This window comes from Physcomitrium patens, chromosome 1, assembly GCF_059467195.1.
Source record: "Physcomitrium patens ecotype Gransden chromosome 1, ASM5946719v1, whole genome shotgun sequence".
NCBI classification, from domain to species: Eukaryota; Viridiplantae; Streptophyta; class Bryopsida; order Funariales; family Funariaceae; genus Physcomitrium; species Physcomitrium patens.
This window is the reverse complement of record NC_143410.1, coordinates 8899250-8909907: the sequence shown is the minus strand read 5'-3', so window position 1 is coordinate 8909907 and position 10658 is coordinate 8899250. Positions and strand designations below refer to the sequence as shown.

Below are 10658 nucleotides of genomic sequence, written 5' to 3'. Positions count from 1 at the left end.
GAGTACCAAGAATGTTTAAAATGAATTGTGATCCTAAAATATCTTTAACTAAAATTGAAGTTGCTAAGATTTTGTATCTAAAATGGATTGCAAATGAAACATCTAATGGCTTCAATGATGTGCCTCTGATTATAAAAGTTCCTATTAATGAGGCTCAAAAGGCACATGCTTAAATTGCAATACCACTAACTAATATATCTCAAGTTATAACATCAAAAATTAAAAAGACTTTTGGACTAAATAAACAATCACATCAGAAGAAGGCTATAACATGTATTGATTTTGGTATTGTTTTTGTAGAAGTTCCTATTAAACCTATAAGACCATCAATTAATGATGATATGTCCATAGAAATTATATCTTCACTTCATGTAATAGAAAACCTTAAAATAAGGAGGAATAAAATCAAGTTGAATATAAAATTATCTGTTCAATATTATACTACAAATGATATTTGGGATAGACATCTATTATAATAAATAAACCATTTACATGCATGATTATAAAAGCTCTTTTTTTACAAAGAAAAGGTTCTTGAATCTCAAACCATCAAGGAAGCAATGCATTGCTTTGACTAGTTGAAATAAAAAAACTACCATTGATGACAAGTATGCCTCTTTGAGTAAGAAGAAAGTCTTTGGTCTAATTATGGATACTCTTACATCTTGCTCTATAGGATGTAAGTTGATATTAATATGCAAGTGAGATACTAAGGATAAAATAATCTGCTACAAAACTCATCTTGTTGCCAAAGGATTTATCCAACGGTTTAGCATTGATTATAAATCCACATATTCTCTAATTATAGATTCAATTACATTTTGATAAAATATTGGAATGGCAATTCATGCCACCGTTGAGATGCATTTCATGAATGTGGTAACTATATACCTATATAATTCTCTTGTTACAAATATTTATATAAAATTTCCACTTGGTTTGAAAACAAAAATTCCAAATGTACTTGCTCCAAGACAATATTGTGGTATGAAATTACACAAGGCCATGTATGGTCTAAAACAATTTAGATGCAATTTTTTTGGTATCAACGTCTTTGAGATTATTTAATTACAAATAAGTTTACAAGTGATCTATTAAATCTCATAGAAAAAAATACTACCATCTATGAGATTATATTACACATAATCTTAGAGATAATCTCACATACCTTGTAGTAATTGAAGCACTTTATCTAATAAATGAGATTATATTATACATAATCTATAAATCTAAAATTGATTGGATATTGTGATACATGATATAAATTTGATATAGCAATAGCTAAATCTCAAACAAGCTATGTATTCTTAAGACATATAGCTATATTATCATAGAAATTAGTAAAACAAATTATAATTGCAACTTCATCCAACTATGCAAAAATTATTGCCTTATATAAAGCATCTCGAGAATGCATTTGATTGCAATTGATTGATAAACTCATTCAAACAACCTGTGGACTTTCATATGATGATTTTCCAACTATCTTATATGAAAACAATAGTGTTTGTGTTGTGCAAATGCAAATTGGTTTCATTAAAGGCGATAGGAGAAAGCATACTGATCCAAAGTATTTTGGTTATATCCATGACTAGGTTACTAATCAAGCACTTAAAATCAAGAAAATTAAATATGCAAATAACCTTGGTGATCTCTTCACCAAAGCTCTTCCTTTGTGCAACCATTGTTGACTTACTTATGGCATTGGCATGTAGCAATTTGCTTTTCTTAAGCTAGAAAATTAATGAATTCTTTAAATAATTAAAAAAAAATGATGTATTCTTTTTCCTTCATCTATGGATTTATCCTTGAATACAGTAAGGCTTTTTTAGATTAGGTTTTAATAAGGTTTTAATAAGGCAACAATTGTTGATCTTGCAAGATTACTGAAAAGTATAAATCATAATTCTATGCAATTTTTTTGTTATATAAATATTATGACAAGTGAGGAGGAGTGTTCAGAGCATTAAATATAGCCAACACTCTCCATAAAATTTATTGTAGTTTACAATAAATACTCTAACTACAGTGTTTGGAAAAACTATTTTATCTTCTCTCCTTTTGTTTGTATATAAGAAACAACCATATCAATATACTCTTGTTTTCTTGTGTGAATGTGTGCAATTGTACCTGAGTGCAATATTACTTCTAGCAACTCTTGTGTCTCTCCAAAACATTCTCAACAAAAACCAAGTGTGAATATTCCAAAACAAAATCAAAAACCTGTGTTGAATTTTTTATGTGATTGGACTTTTTTCATTTGGGTAGAAGAACAGGTCCTCTGGCCATGATTTGCACTAATCGCTGACAAAAGCTATTTCCATCCTACAAATGAGAAATCGACAAGTTCTCACAATCTGAAAACCGAGACCGTTCTTCCCCCTCTTCCGGGGAAGGCCAGCTTCATTAGTGGCCGGTTTAGGGTTCGGCAGGGCTGGAAGACACCTTAGTATTATTCGCGTGCATTGGTGAACAATATTTCTCATCGCGTTTACCAATCTTTGTCAATGCCAAACGTGGCATGAGAGACGGTCCAATTCTCGCGTTTTTCGGGCTGTGAGCAGGAGGGGGTGGCAGGCATTCTCGAAGTACAGGCAGCTCGGGCTTAGGCTTGTTCTGTGCTTTGAAATGTTGAAATGGCCGTGGTTATGGATTAGGCCGGTGTCCCATGGCTTTTGCTGTGAATATTGAGCGTTTGCACTGGTTTGAGGTTTTAGCATGACTGGAGATCAGGAGGTTTGAGATCTTTGGTTTGTGGTTGAAGTGGACTAAGTCGGTTGAGTGTTTGTGTGGAAGCTGGGTTTTTAAGGCTTTGGGGTCCAGGTGGGAGGTCGTACTAGTTTTCCGTCTTTATGGGAATTTCCGTGAATTGATGAAGGATCCTAGGTTATAGATTATGGTATTTGAGGGATTGGATGTGATATGTGTTGGCCGGGTGTGGGCTTTCGCTGATCGATGTTGTGATTTCAGGGTTAGATATATGCAGATAATGAAGTGAGTGCTTGAATAGAGCTAGAGGCTGCTCTTGATGTTGCACGTTTGAAGTAATTGGCATGGGTTCGATAAGTTGAATCGGCGGCGTTATTGGTTGTGGGTGACTCGTTGATTATGGGAACCGGGTAGGGGTTTTCGGGGCAGATTATCTGGGGACGGACGGAGCCCGAGAAGTGGTGTTAAGTGGTATGCTGTAGAGATTTTCGGTGAAATTAGAGTTGAAACTGATGAGGGTGTAGACCGGATGGAGTTCTTGTTCGCGAACTTGGCGTTGCGAAGCTCGATTAGTGAAGCGGTCGAGATCTTATCCTTCTGTGATGCTTGAAAGGCATCACATGGTATTTTGAGCAGAGAGGATTGGCACGTCATGGGTCTTACCTGTAAAATATGCTTCGAAAACGCCTCAGGGCAGGGCAAGCAAGCTCGAATTACATCCTGCGGCCATGTGTTTTGCCACGATTGTGCAACTATTTGGTTTCGCACGGAAACAAATTGTCCAGTCTGTCGGAATACTGTAGCAGGATTTTCAGGGCTGATTGCACTGTTCGACCATGATGCTGGGCTGCAGTCGCCTTCTCTTGGTTTTGACGATGAAATCAGTGAAAATGAAGGGGAGATTTTAGGGATTTCAGGATGTGAAGATGGGCAGGTGCGAGATGGCTCTAGTGGGGCAAAGTCTAGTGGGGTTGGAGCTAGCGGTGCAGGAGAGAACGGAGCAATTCAGATTTCAGGAGGGGAACCGAGTTCTACAGGCAGAAGCAGTGCCGAGGGGACTGCTGCAGGTGCAGATCGAGGTCGTGTTGCTGATTGCTTGCAGCGAAGGAATTGTGATAACGAAGATGTACAGGCAAGTAGCCTTTTGAATATTCATCATAGTTTTCAAAGCCATCTTAGATTTTAGCATGATGTAGGGAAGCGGTAGTATAATGGTCTCTTCAAAAGTCGAGAACTGAGATGTTTTGTCAATGATGGGATAATGATCTTATTCATCATCGAGCTGTAGTGTTTCTCAAAGGACATGTGTTGAATATCTCATAAGTATTTATAGCTCGTGCTGTTGCATCGGAGCACAGTGTGTATGTTTTCCAACAGCAAATTGAAGGTGACTATGATTCGCGGTGTTCTTACGCGGTTTCCTCACTACCCGTGCAGGTTAAGTATGTGTTGGGTAAAGTTGCTGAGAGGTGGCAACAGGTCATGGTTGAGCGCGCAAGGCTCAGGGTTCAAGTAGCTGCGCTTGAAAAAACCAAGCAAGAATTGTCAGCGCGAGTTCAAGTTCTAACTGACGAGAATGAAGTAATGAAACAAGCCATTAACATGGGATTTCGGCCCCGAGGAAGTGCATCTAACTCTCGGTGGGACCTTGATTGTGATACCCAGGATAGCGGTTATTATTCAGAGCTTCGCCTCCAGGGATTAGATAGGGAAAGTGAGATTAATGCCATGGGAAGCTATCTTACCAACCTCAACATATCACAGGTTGGTTACACTGATTCCGGGTATCTTCCAGTCAGAGGCGGATCAAGGGCACCTGCAAAAGTTGGAGAGCGTCTTAGTGCTTCTAAATGGGAACTTGCTCACACATTCCCGATGCATTCTGGTCCTGTGCATGGGATCGCAGTCAATCCATCAGGGAATCTTGTGGCTACTGCTTCATGGGACCACTTATGTCGCGTATATGATGTACACCTGGAAGAGGAAGTTGCTGTACTTTCCGGTCATTTGCTCGGCCTTTATGCTGTCAAATTCTCTCCAGCTAAGCGAGACCTTGTTGGGACCGTCAGCTCGGATCAGACCTGCCGCCTGTGGAATACAGATACTGGAGAATGCCTCCGTGTTCTCGAAGGCCATACGGATGAGGTTTTCTTCTCACCCGAATCTTTTCTGATTATCGCTCACAATTCCATCTTGTGCTCTTTTTTACTAGGCGGAGTTACCTAGTGATTTGTGTTTGGTTTTAAGATGTGGCTGATGTAAAACCCTTGTTGGGAGTTGCATCTCAGGTGAATGGATTGTCATTCAAGCCAGGTACGCATCTGCTAGCAACAGCATCAGATGATGCCACGAGCATGATTTGGGATGCCGAAAAGGGAATCTCTGTAACTACTTTGAAGGTAATTTGAACATGTACAAATTTGAATTTTCATCATGCACAGTTGATCATTCTTCTTCTTCTTCTTCTTGCACCTCATTTACTAAATTACGAAAATTTCTGAGATTAGTGTGTTCTGGTAGCTATTTGTAGTGTCTCAGGCAGTAAAATGTCTCTTGCGCGACATACACGACGATACTGTCAGATTTTTTTTAATCTCCTGGAGAGCAAAGTAGGAAATTTATTTGGAAAGCAGATGGTAATGTAGATTATTGTCGTTGTCGCTCTGAAGGCTACCTGCCGAGTACTTGGTATTCTACATGCCTCAACTATCAGCCATTTTGTGCTGACCATGGTTACTGTTTGGTTGATGTCTTATTGCTCAGGGTCACAGACATGGGGTTTATGGTGTTTGCTTTCAGCCAAGCGGAGGTAATTTAGTGGCCACAGCGTCTTTTGACTTCACGGCGAAGCTTTGGGACCCTCGTACCAGTGAAGATGTGCAAACTCTTAGGGGTCACCTAGAGGATGTTATAGGTGTAGATATTGATGATTCAGGGATGTACTTAGCAACAGGGAGCGACGATAAAACATGCCGGGTCTGGGACCTGCGCATGGGTCATCCAATAGTTGTGCTCCAGGCACATTCAGGTGAAGTGAAACGAGTTGTGTTTTCACCTTATGGCAAGCTCCTGGCTACTACATCAGGAGACACTACAGTCCGACTTTTTGACACCGCTACGTGGGATTGTGCCCAGATCCTCAGGTATGTGTTCTTCTGATATTAGGATGAAATTCCGGATACCAACAGACTAGTGTGACCTCATGTTTGACTGGCTGACGCTGTCTGTTAGGACTCTGGCACCTCTGCAATGTTTCATATATCATGCTTTCTAATTTGATCACTTGGAAACGACCACCCATCAGAAATCTTTTCACCTAACTCGTATGTTCCATCGTTGCAGCTCACATTCGGATCATGTATTTGACGTAGCATGGTCTCCCACGGCAGACTTCCTTGTAACTGCAAGCCATGACAGGCTTTGGAAACTATGGCAGCCCAGAGTTCCCTCTCTCCGCAACTCAGGCTTTACCTCTAATAATCATCAGAGGTATCCAGCTTCACAAGTAAATTCCGACTTGATGAGAGTGGAGCGTATGGCTATGGTTTAGGTGAATCAGCCACGTACCTTCATTGGATTCTGTTACACAGAGAAGGTTACCCAAGTTTGTATTGGAGCTTGTGTTAGAAGCATTTTAGGCTGATCAGCAACATTCTGCAAATTCAGGCCAGGTAGACTAGTGTTGTAGGTTTAGGTAGACACTAAGCTCGCCAGAACTAACTTCTAGTGGAGAAAGAAGGCTGAGCCAGTCAGCCACGGGTTATGAGCTAAGGGAAGGAGTGGTATTTAGTGTTCTAGAGCAGCGCAGTCGTCCTGAACCAGTAGGGTCAGGCGTTGCTTATAAATAGGCTACTGAAATTATTGCTTATTTCTGCAGAGTTCGAAGCATTAACCTGTGGTTGATGACATTCATTTGATATATTTTCATTAAGATGGAAGTTACCAAGCAAATTACTCTTGGGATTACTGGATAGAATCTAGCGTTCAATCCTAAAATGAAGTCATCGATGTGAGGTATTTGTTCTATCACCAATTGAAATCGTCCTAACCTGCTCAACACTATATACAAATACTGCCCAAATACCTTGAAAAATATAAAAGAGGAATGGAAGCCGACTTGAGTCTTCACAGTTTTCATGAAAAGTTCACACTCCATACTGGTTGATGTGTAGAACAAGAACTAATTATTAATAATGTTCGGGAAGTGCTTAGTCATAGGCGTCACAGGCTACATTTATTTGTGTTGCACGAAACCAAAAAAGAACTGTTCGCTCAGTTTTGTGAGATATGAAATACTAAGATTCATTAACATGTTCCCAGTTTGTAATACTTCAACAAGTGCACATAGCTTTACAACAGTTTTAAATCGAGCTGCTTTTGTTCACATTTTTCTTGTTGACTTGGGTTGTTATCGTCCCCCGTTATTTCACGCAACCGTTAACCATACTTTTAAGATTCCAACTGTTGAATGAAACGTTTCCTATTTAAAGAGTTTGGAGATGTAAGTCACTCATAATTCAACGGTTTCAAAATTAAGGCATGGTAGTTGAAAACAAAATATTAAACATTTGCTTTTTGGATCGACACAGTAAAGACATCTTCTTAAAAAGATGCAATTCGTTAACTACTAAAACAAAATAGAGATCAATTCCCATCAGTGTAGATTCAATGGGCGGTATTTAACACATTCGTTTCAACACATTCCATCAAATGGTCATCTGACCATCAATGCAAAGGCTTTCATCACCTCTTGGATGATGGTCCTTCTGAAAACATGAAATTTGAGCTTTTCGTTCAACAATAGCATTTAATCTGAATCGAGTCCCTGCTAACATTTTCTACTCCTTAGGAAGTATCAGCTTATTAAAGATGTAACCGTTTCGACATTTCACCATGCTGAGATTACTTCTGAATAGTTCTGGAAATAGACCACGCAAAAATAAAAATCAAGATTATCATACACTTCAAAGCCGCTTCCTTGGGCCGACTAGTCTCCTACAAATTTTTAAAACATCCCACTAAAAAACTCTACTAACCTGCTAATAGTTGAATTAGAACAAGCATCAAGAGACCCCTTTCAATCAAAATAGCTTCACAACAATCTACATAAAGCATCAACAATCTGCACAATTTGCCAATCACCCACAATACCAGCATGGCATTGGCGTAAAACACAATCTGCAATTTAGAGGAGCATCGAACACCACTGAAGAGAGATGAATACGAAAGCTCAGTGAAGTAATAGTCATCTGACTGATTGCCTGAAAAGCATCCAACCTCATGTCTGGCTGAGAGGCTCTGGCAAGCACCATCACTAGCTCCTCCAATGGTCTTCAACATTCGCAACCAGAAGCTTTTTGAGGTCTACTGGAGTTCACGTCGATTGTGTCGGGGACATAACTGCAACCACAAGCCAAACATTGCAGTCCATCAGATCATATTCTTGACTTGATTTACGGCTTAATACCACACACTGTCTGCAAGAGGAAGAGCGAAGTGCTTATGTGCAACTTACATTTCTTCCTCTGTCTCGTTCTTCAATGCATTCTTAGCAATAACCTGAAATGCCACATCTACATTGAAATCTTCCTTGGCAGATGTCTCGAAGTAGGGAATGTCTCCTTTCGCTGCACACCATGCTTTGGCCTTCTTCTCCGAAACCTTGGTTCAAAAAAGTTGAAGAACAGTGAGATATCCGTTCGTAAAACCAGAGGAGTATAAGGCTTGAACTGTACTACCCATCGATATGAGCTACGTGATGCTTGCTGTAATAATCTGTAAATAAATCAGACTTCAAGCCTAGTAAACTCACCACTCGACTGTTGCCACCATCCACGTCAACTTTGTTGCCTAGGACCACAAAAGGAAAATTATCTGGATCGGATGGGCTTGCCTGCAACACCCAACGTTAACGTCAGAAAAACATTCCATACAGAAAGATTAAACAGGCACGTAAGGAAAGGAGTATGTACACGAAAAGCTTTTTGTTAAGTACAAAGATTTAAGTTGCTTTAATGACAGAAAATGTGTCCTGCATGGCAAGAGAAAAAGGTGTAAGAGATAAAATTTTAAGATTGCCAATTGGAGGTACAAACTTACTTGAATCAAAAATTCGTCCCGCCAGTTTTCAAGGTTATCAAATGACTTCATAACATTAACGTCATAGACAAGGACACAACAATCTGCACCACGGTAAAAGGCAACACCGAGGCTCTGAAACCGCTCTTGTCCAGCTGTGTCCCAAATCTGTCAGCAGAAAAAGCTCTACGTATGTTAGTCGAGATGAGGCAACGGTTTCACGAGTTAGAGATACCGAGGAAAATCGAAAATACTGGCGCCGCCAAAAACAATGATCCTACTATCTTTCTTTTGAGAAAAAGATGAAAAGGCTAAATCATAGAGCAGTTGTTCAAATCTCTTCCGACCCCATCCCATGAATTCATATCAGTCTACCGGCTCAGGGGATGGGAACAAGTCACACTGGGCCAACATTCAGAAAAGAATGTAGATCAGCACACAGAGATTACTGACCTGCATTGTGACAAGCCTGTCTTCGACTTGCACTTCTTTTGTCAAAAAATCTGCTCCAATCGTGGCCTTATACTGGTTGCTGAACTTCTTGTTAACATACTGATTCATCAGCGACGTCTTTCCAACTCTGTTATCATAACAAAAGAAAATACAGTGGGAAAGTATGTGAATAAAAAGACTACGAGGAAATTGATAAAACGTGATGCACTTTAACTTATATTCAACAAGAGTCTTACAACCAATCTGTCCTATCTTATAAACCTGGGACACCTAGTTATGCACATGATATACATCAGTCGAGAAATTTGTGAATAGCCCCTTTCAATGAGGTCCTATTGCACGGTCACATAAGGACCTCTCCTACGAAGACACTTGGTGTCAGTTAATTAAGAAAAAACGTCGCTCACGCTGTCAGCCAACCACCTAGTAAAAAGCAATTGACCAACACGGGCAGACGTAGCGACTTCTCGGCGAGGGCTCAGATACAAACTCAAGTTCCCCTCTACACGACTTTGCAGTTCAATAGTAACGCATGTTGACAAGATTCATGCTATTCACCATACCAGCTCCTTGATAGTTGAAAAATTTCTAAACTACAACAAACTAACTAATTATATATATATATATATATATATATATATATATATATATATTGGGAGAGAAATATGAACGCGTAGAGCTTACCCGCTGTCGCCAAGAATAATCACCTTCAACAAGGTCCGCTTACGTGCCGACATGGTCGCACCCTGCGCTTACTTCCAAACCCCGACCTAAATCCCTCCCGACCCACAAAAACTGCGCGCCCTCCAACACTAACCAACAACGCCAATCCCCCAGAAAAAAGCCAATCGAAAACCTCCACACCCAGAAAAAAACCTCGATCCACCAACCAGGGGATTTTTCACGAACAACCGACCCTCCAGAAGAGCGCAGCCAGTAGCTCCCACAGTCGCTGCGAGTTCCACGAGAGTCTCGACGAGTCGGCAGCGAGTGCCAGAATGTGATGAATACACGAACGAACGAACGATGTGGGGATGCGCGGATGCCCCGTTGGGTTGCGTGATGCTCTGCTGCCACTTTCTCTGTCTGAAGCTGCTTGCTTTGCAAGTTTTCAGGAACCCAGATCTCAGTTGCCCGTTCCGAGTTTTGCACAATGTGTGTTATTTGGTACAGTAGTTAGTTAGTATCTATCTATCTTTCAATTGTATTCTTATTTTTATTTGTAATGTAAACATAAATATAGACAAATGTAAACAAAATTATTACAGTTAAGCACTTGAATTACTTCGTGAACTTTCTAAAGTCACCTTAAATTACATTTCACTACAATTAGAAATAGAAATTGAATAATAGCTTTTAAGTTAAATGTGCCAACTAAGACCTATTGCATTGCACATGATGATTCATTAATCTTTGTC

At 39.9% G+C, this 10658-nt stretch overlaps 2 protein-coding genes across 3 annotated transcripts; one reads left to right on the top strand and one right to left on the bottom strand.

Annotated features, from left to right (window-relative positions):
* The first annotated feature begins 2547 nt into the window (after nt 1-2547).
* On the top strand, nt 2548-6660 carry LOC112283636 (uncharacterized). The gene is made up of 5 exons (XM_024522640.3): nt 2548-3841; nt 4147-4854; nt 4998-5108; nt 5473-5852; nt 6052-6660. Exons 1-5 carry the CDS (start codon nt 3362-3364, stop codon nt 6257-6259), a joined length of 1887 nt encoding a protein of 628 aa, XP_024378408.1. The 5' UTR covers nt 2548-3361; the 3' UTR covers nt 6260-6660.
* Nucleotides 6661-7347: 687 nt separating this feature from the next.
* On the bottom strand, nt 7348-10202 carry LOC112283637 (ras-related protein Rab7). 2 transcript variants are annotated; one of them, XR_012217285.2, is made up of 7 exons: nt 9925-10202; nt 9241-9367; nt 8809-8955; nt 8522-8602; nt 8225-8370; nt 7987-8109; nt 7348-7627 (listed from the first exon to the last, which is right to left on the bottom strand). XR_012217285.2 is itself a non-coding variant. In XM_024522655.3 (6 exons), the coding sequence occupies exons 1-6, from the start codon at nt 9975-9977 to the stop codon at nt 8043-8045; spliced, it is 621 nt and encodes a 206-aa protein (XP_024378423.1). In that variant the 5' UTR covers nt 9978-10202; the 3' UTR covers nt 7625-8042. The 2 variants fall into 2 exon arrangements, 1 of the variants encoding a protein (XP_024378423.1); XM_024522655.3 differs by having other exon boundaries at nt 7625-8109.
* Nucleotides 10203-10658: the final 456 nt, after the last annotated feature.

Coding starts and splice junctions, on each gene's coding strand:
- LOC112283636 (XM_024522640.3), top strand. CDS start 3,362: ATGGGTCTTACCTGTAAAATATGCTTCGAAAACGCCTCAGGGCAGGGC. Junction 5,109..5,472: donor TCTCTGTAACTACTTTGAAG/GTAATTTGAACA, acceptor CTTATTGCTCAG/GGTCACAGACATGGGGTTTA. Junction 5,853..6,051: donor GATTGTGCCCAGATCCTCAG/GTATGTGTTCTT, acceptor CCATCGTTGCAG/CTCACATTCGGATCATGTAT.
- LOC112283637 (XM_024522655.3), bottom strand. CDS start 9,977: ATGTCGGCACGTAAGCGGACCTTGTTGAAGGTGATTATTCTTGGCGAC. Junction 8,956..9,240: donor ACAGGCTTGTCACAATGCAG/GTCAGTAATCTC, acceptor TTCTGCTGACAG/ATTTGGGACACAGCTGGACA. Junction 8,110..8,224: donor AACGAGACAGAGGAAGAAAT/GTAAGTTGCACA, acceptor TTGTGGTTGCAG/TTATGTCCCCGACACAATCG.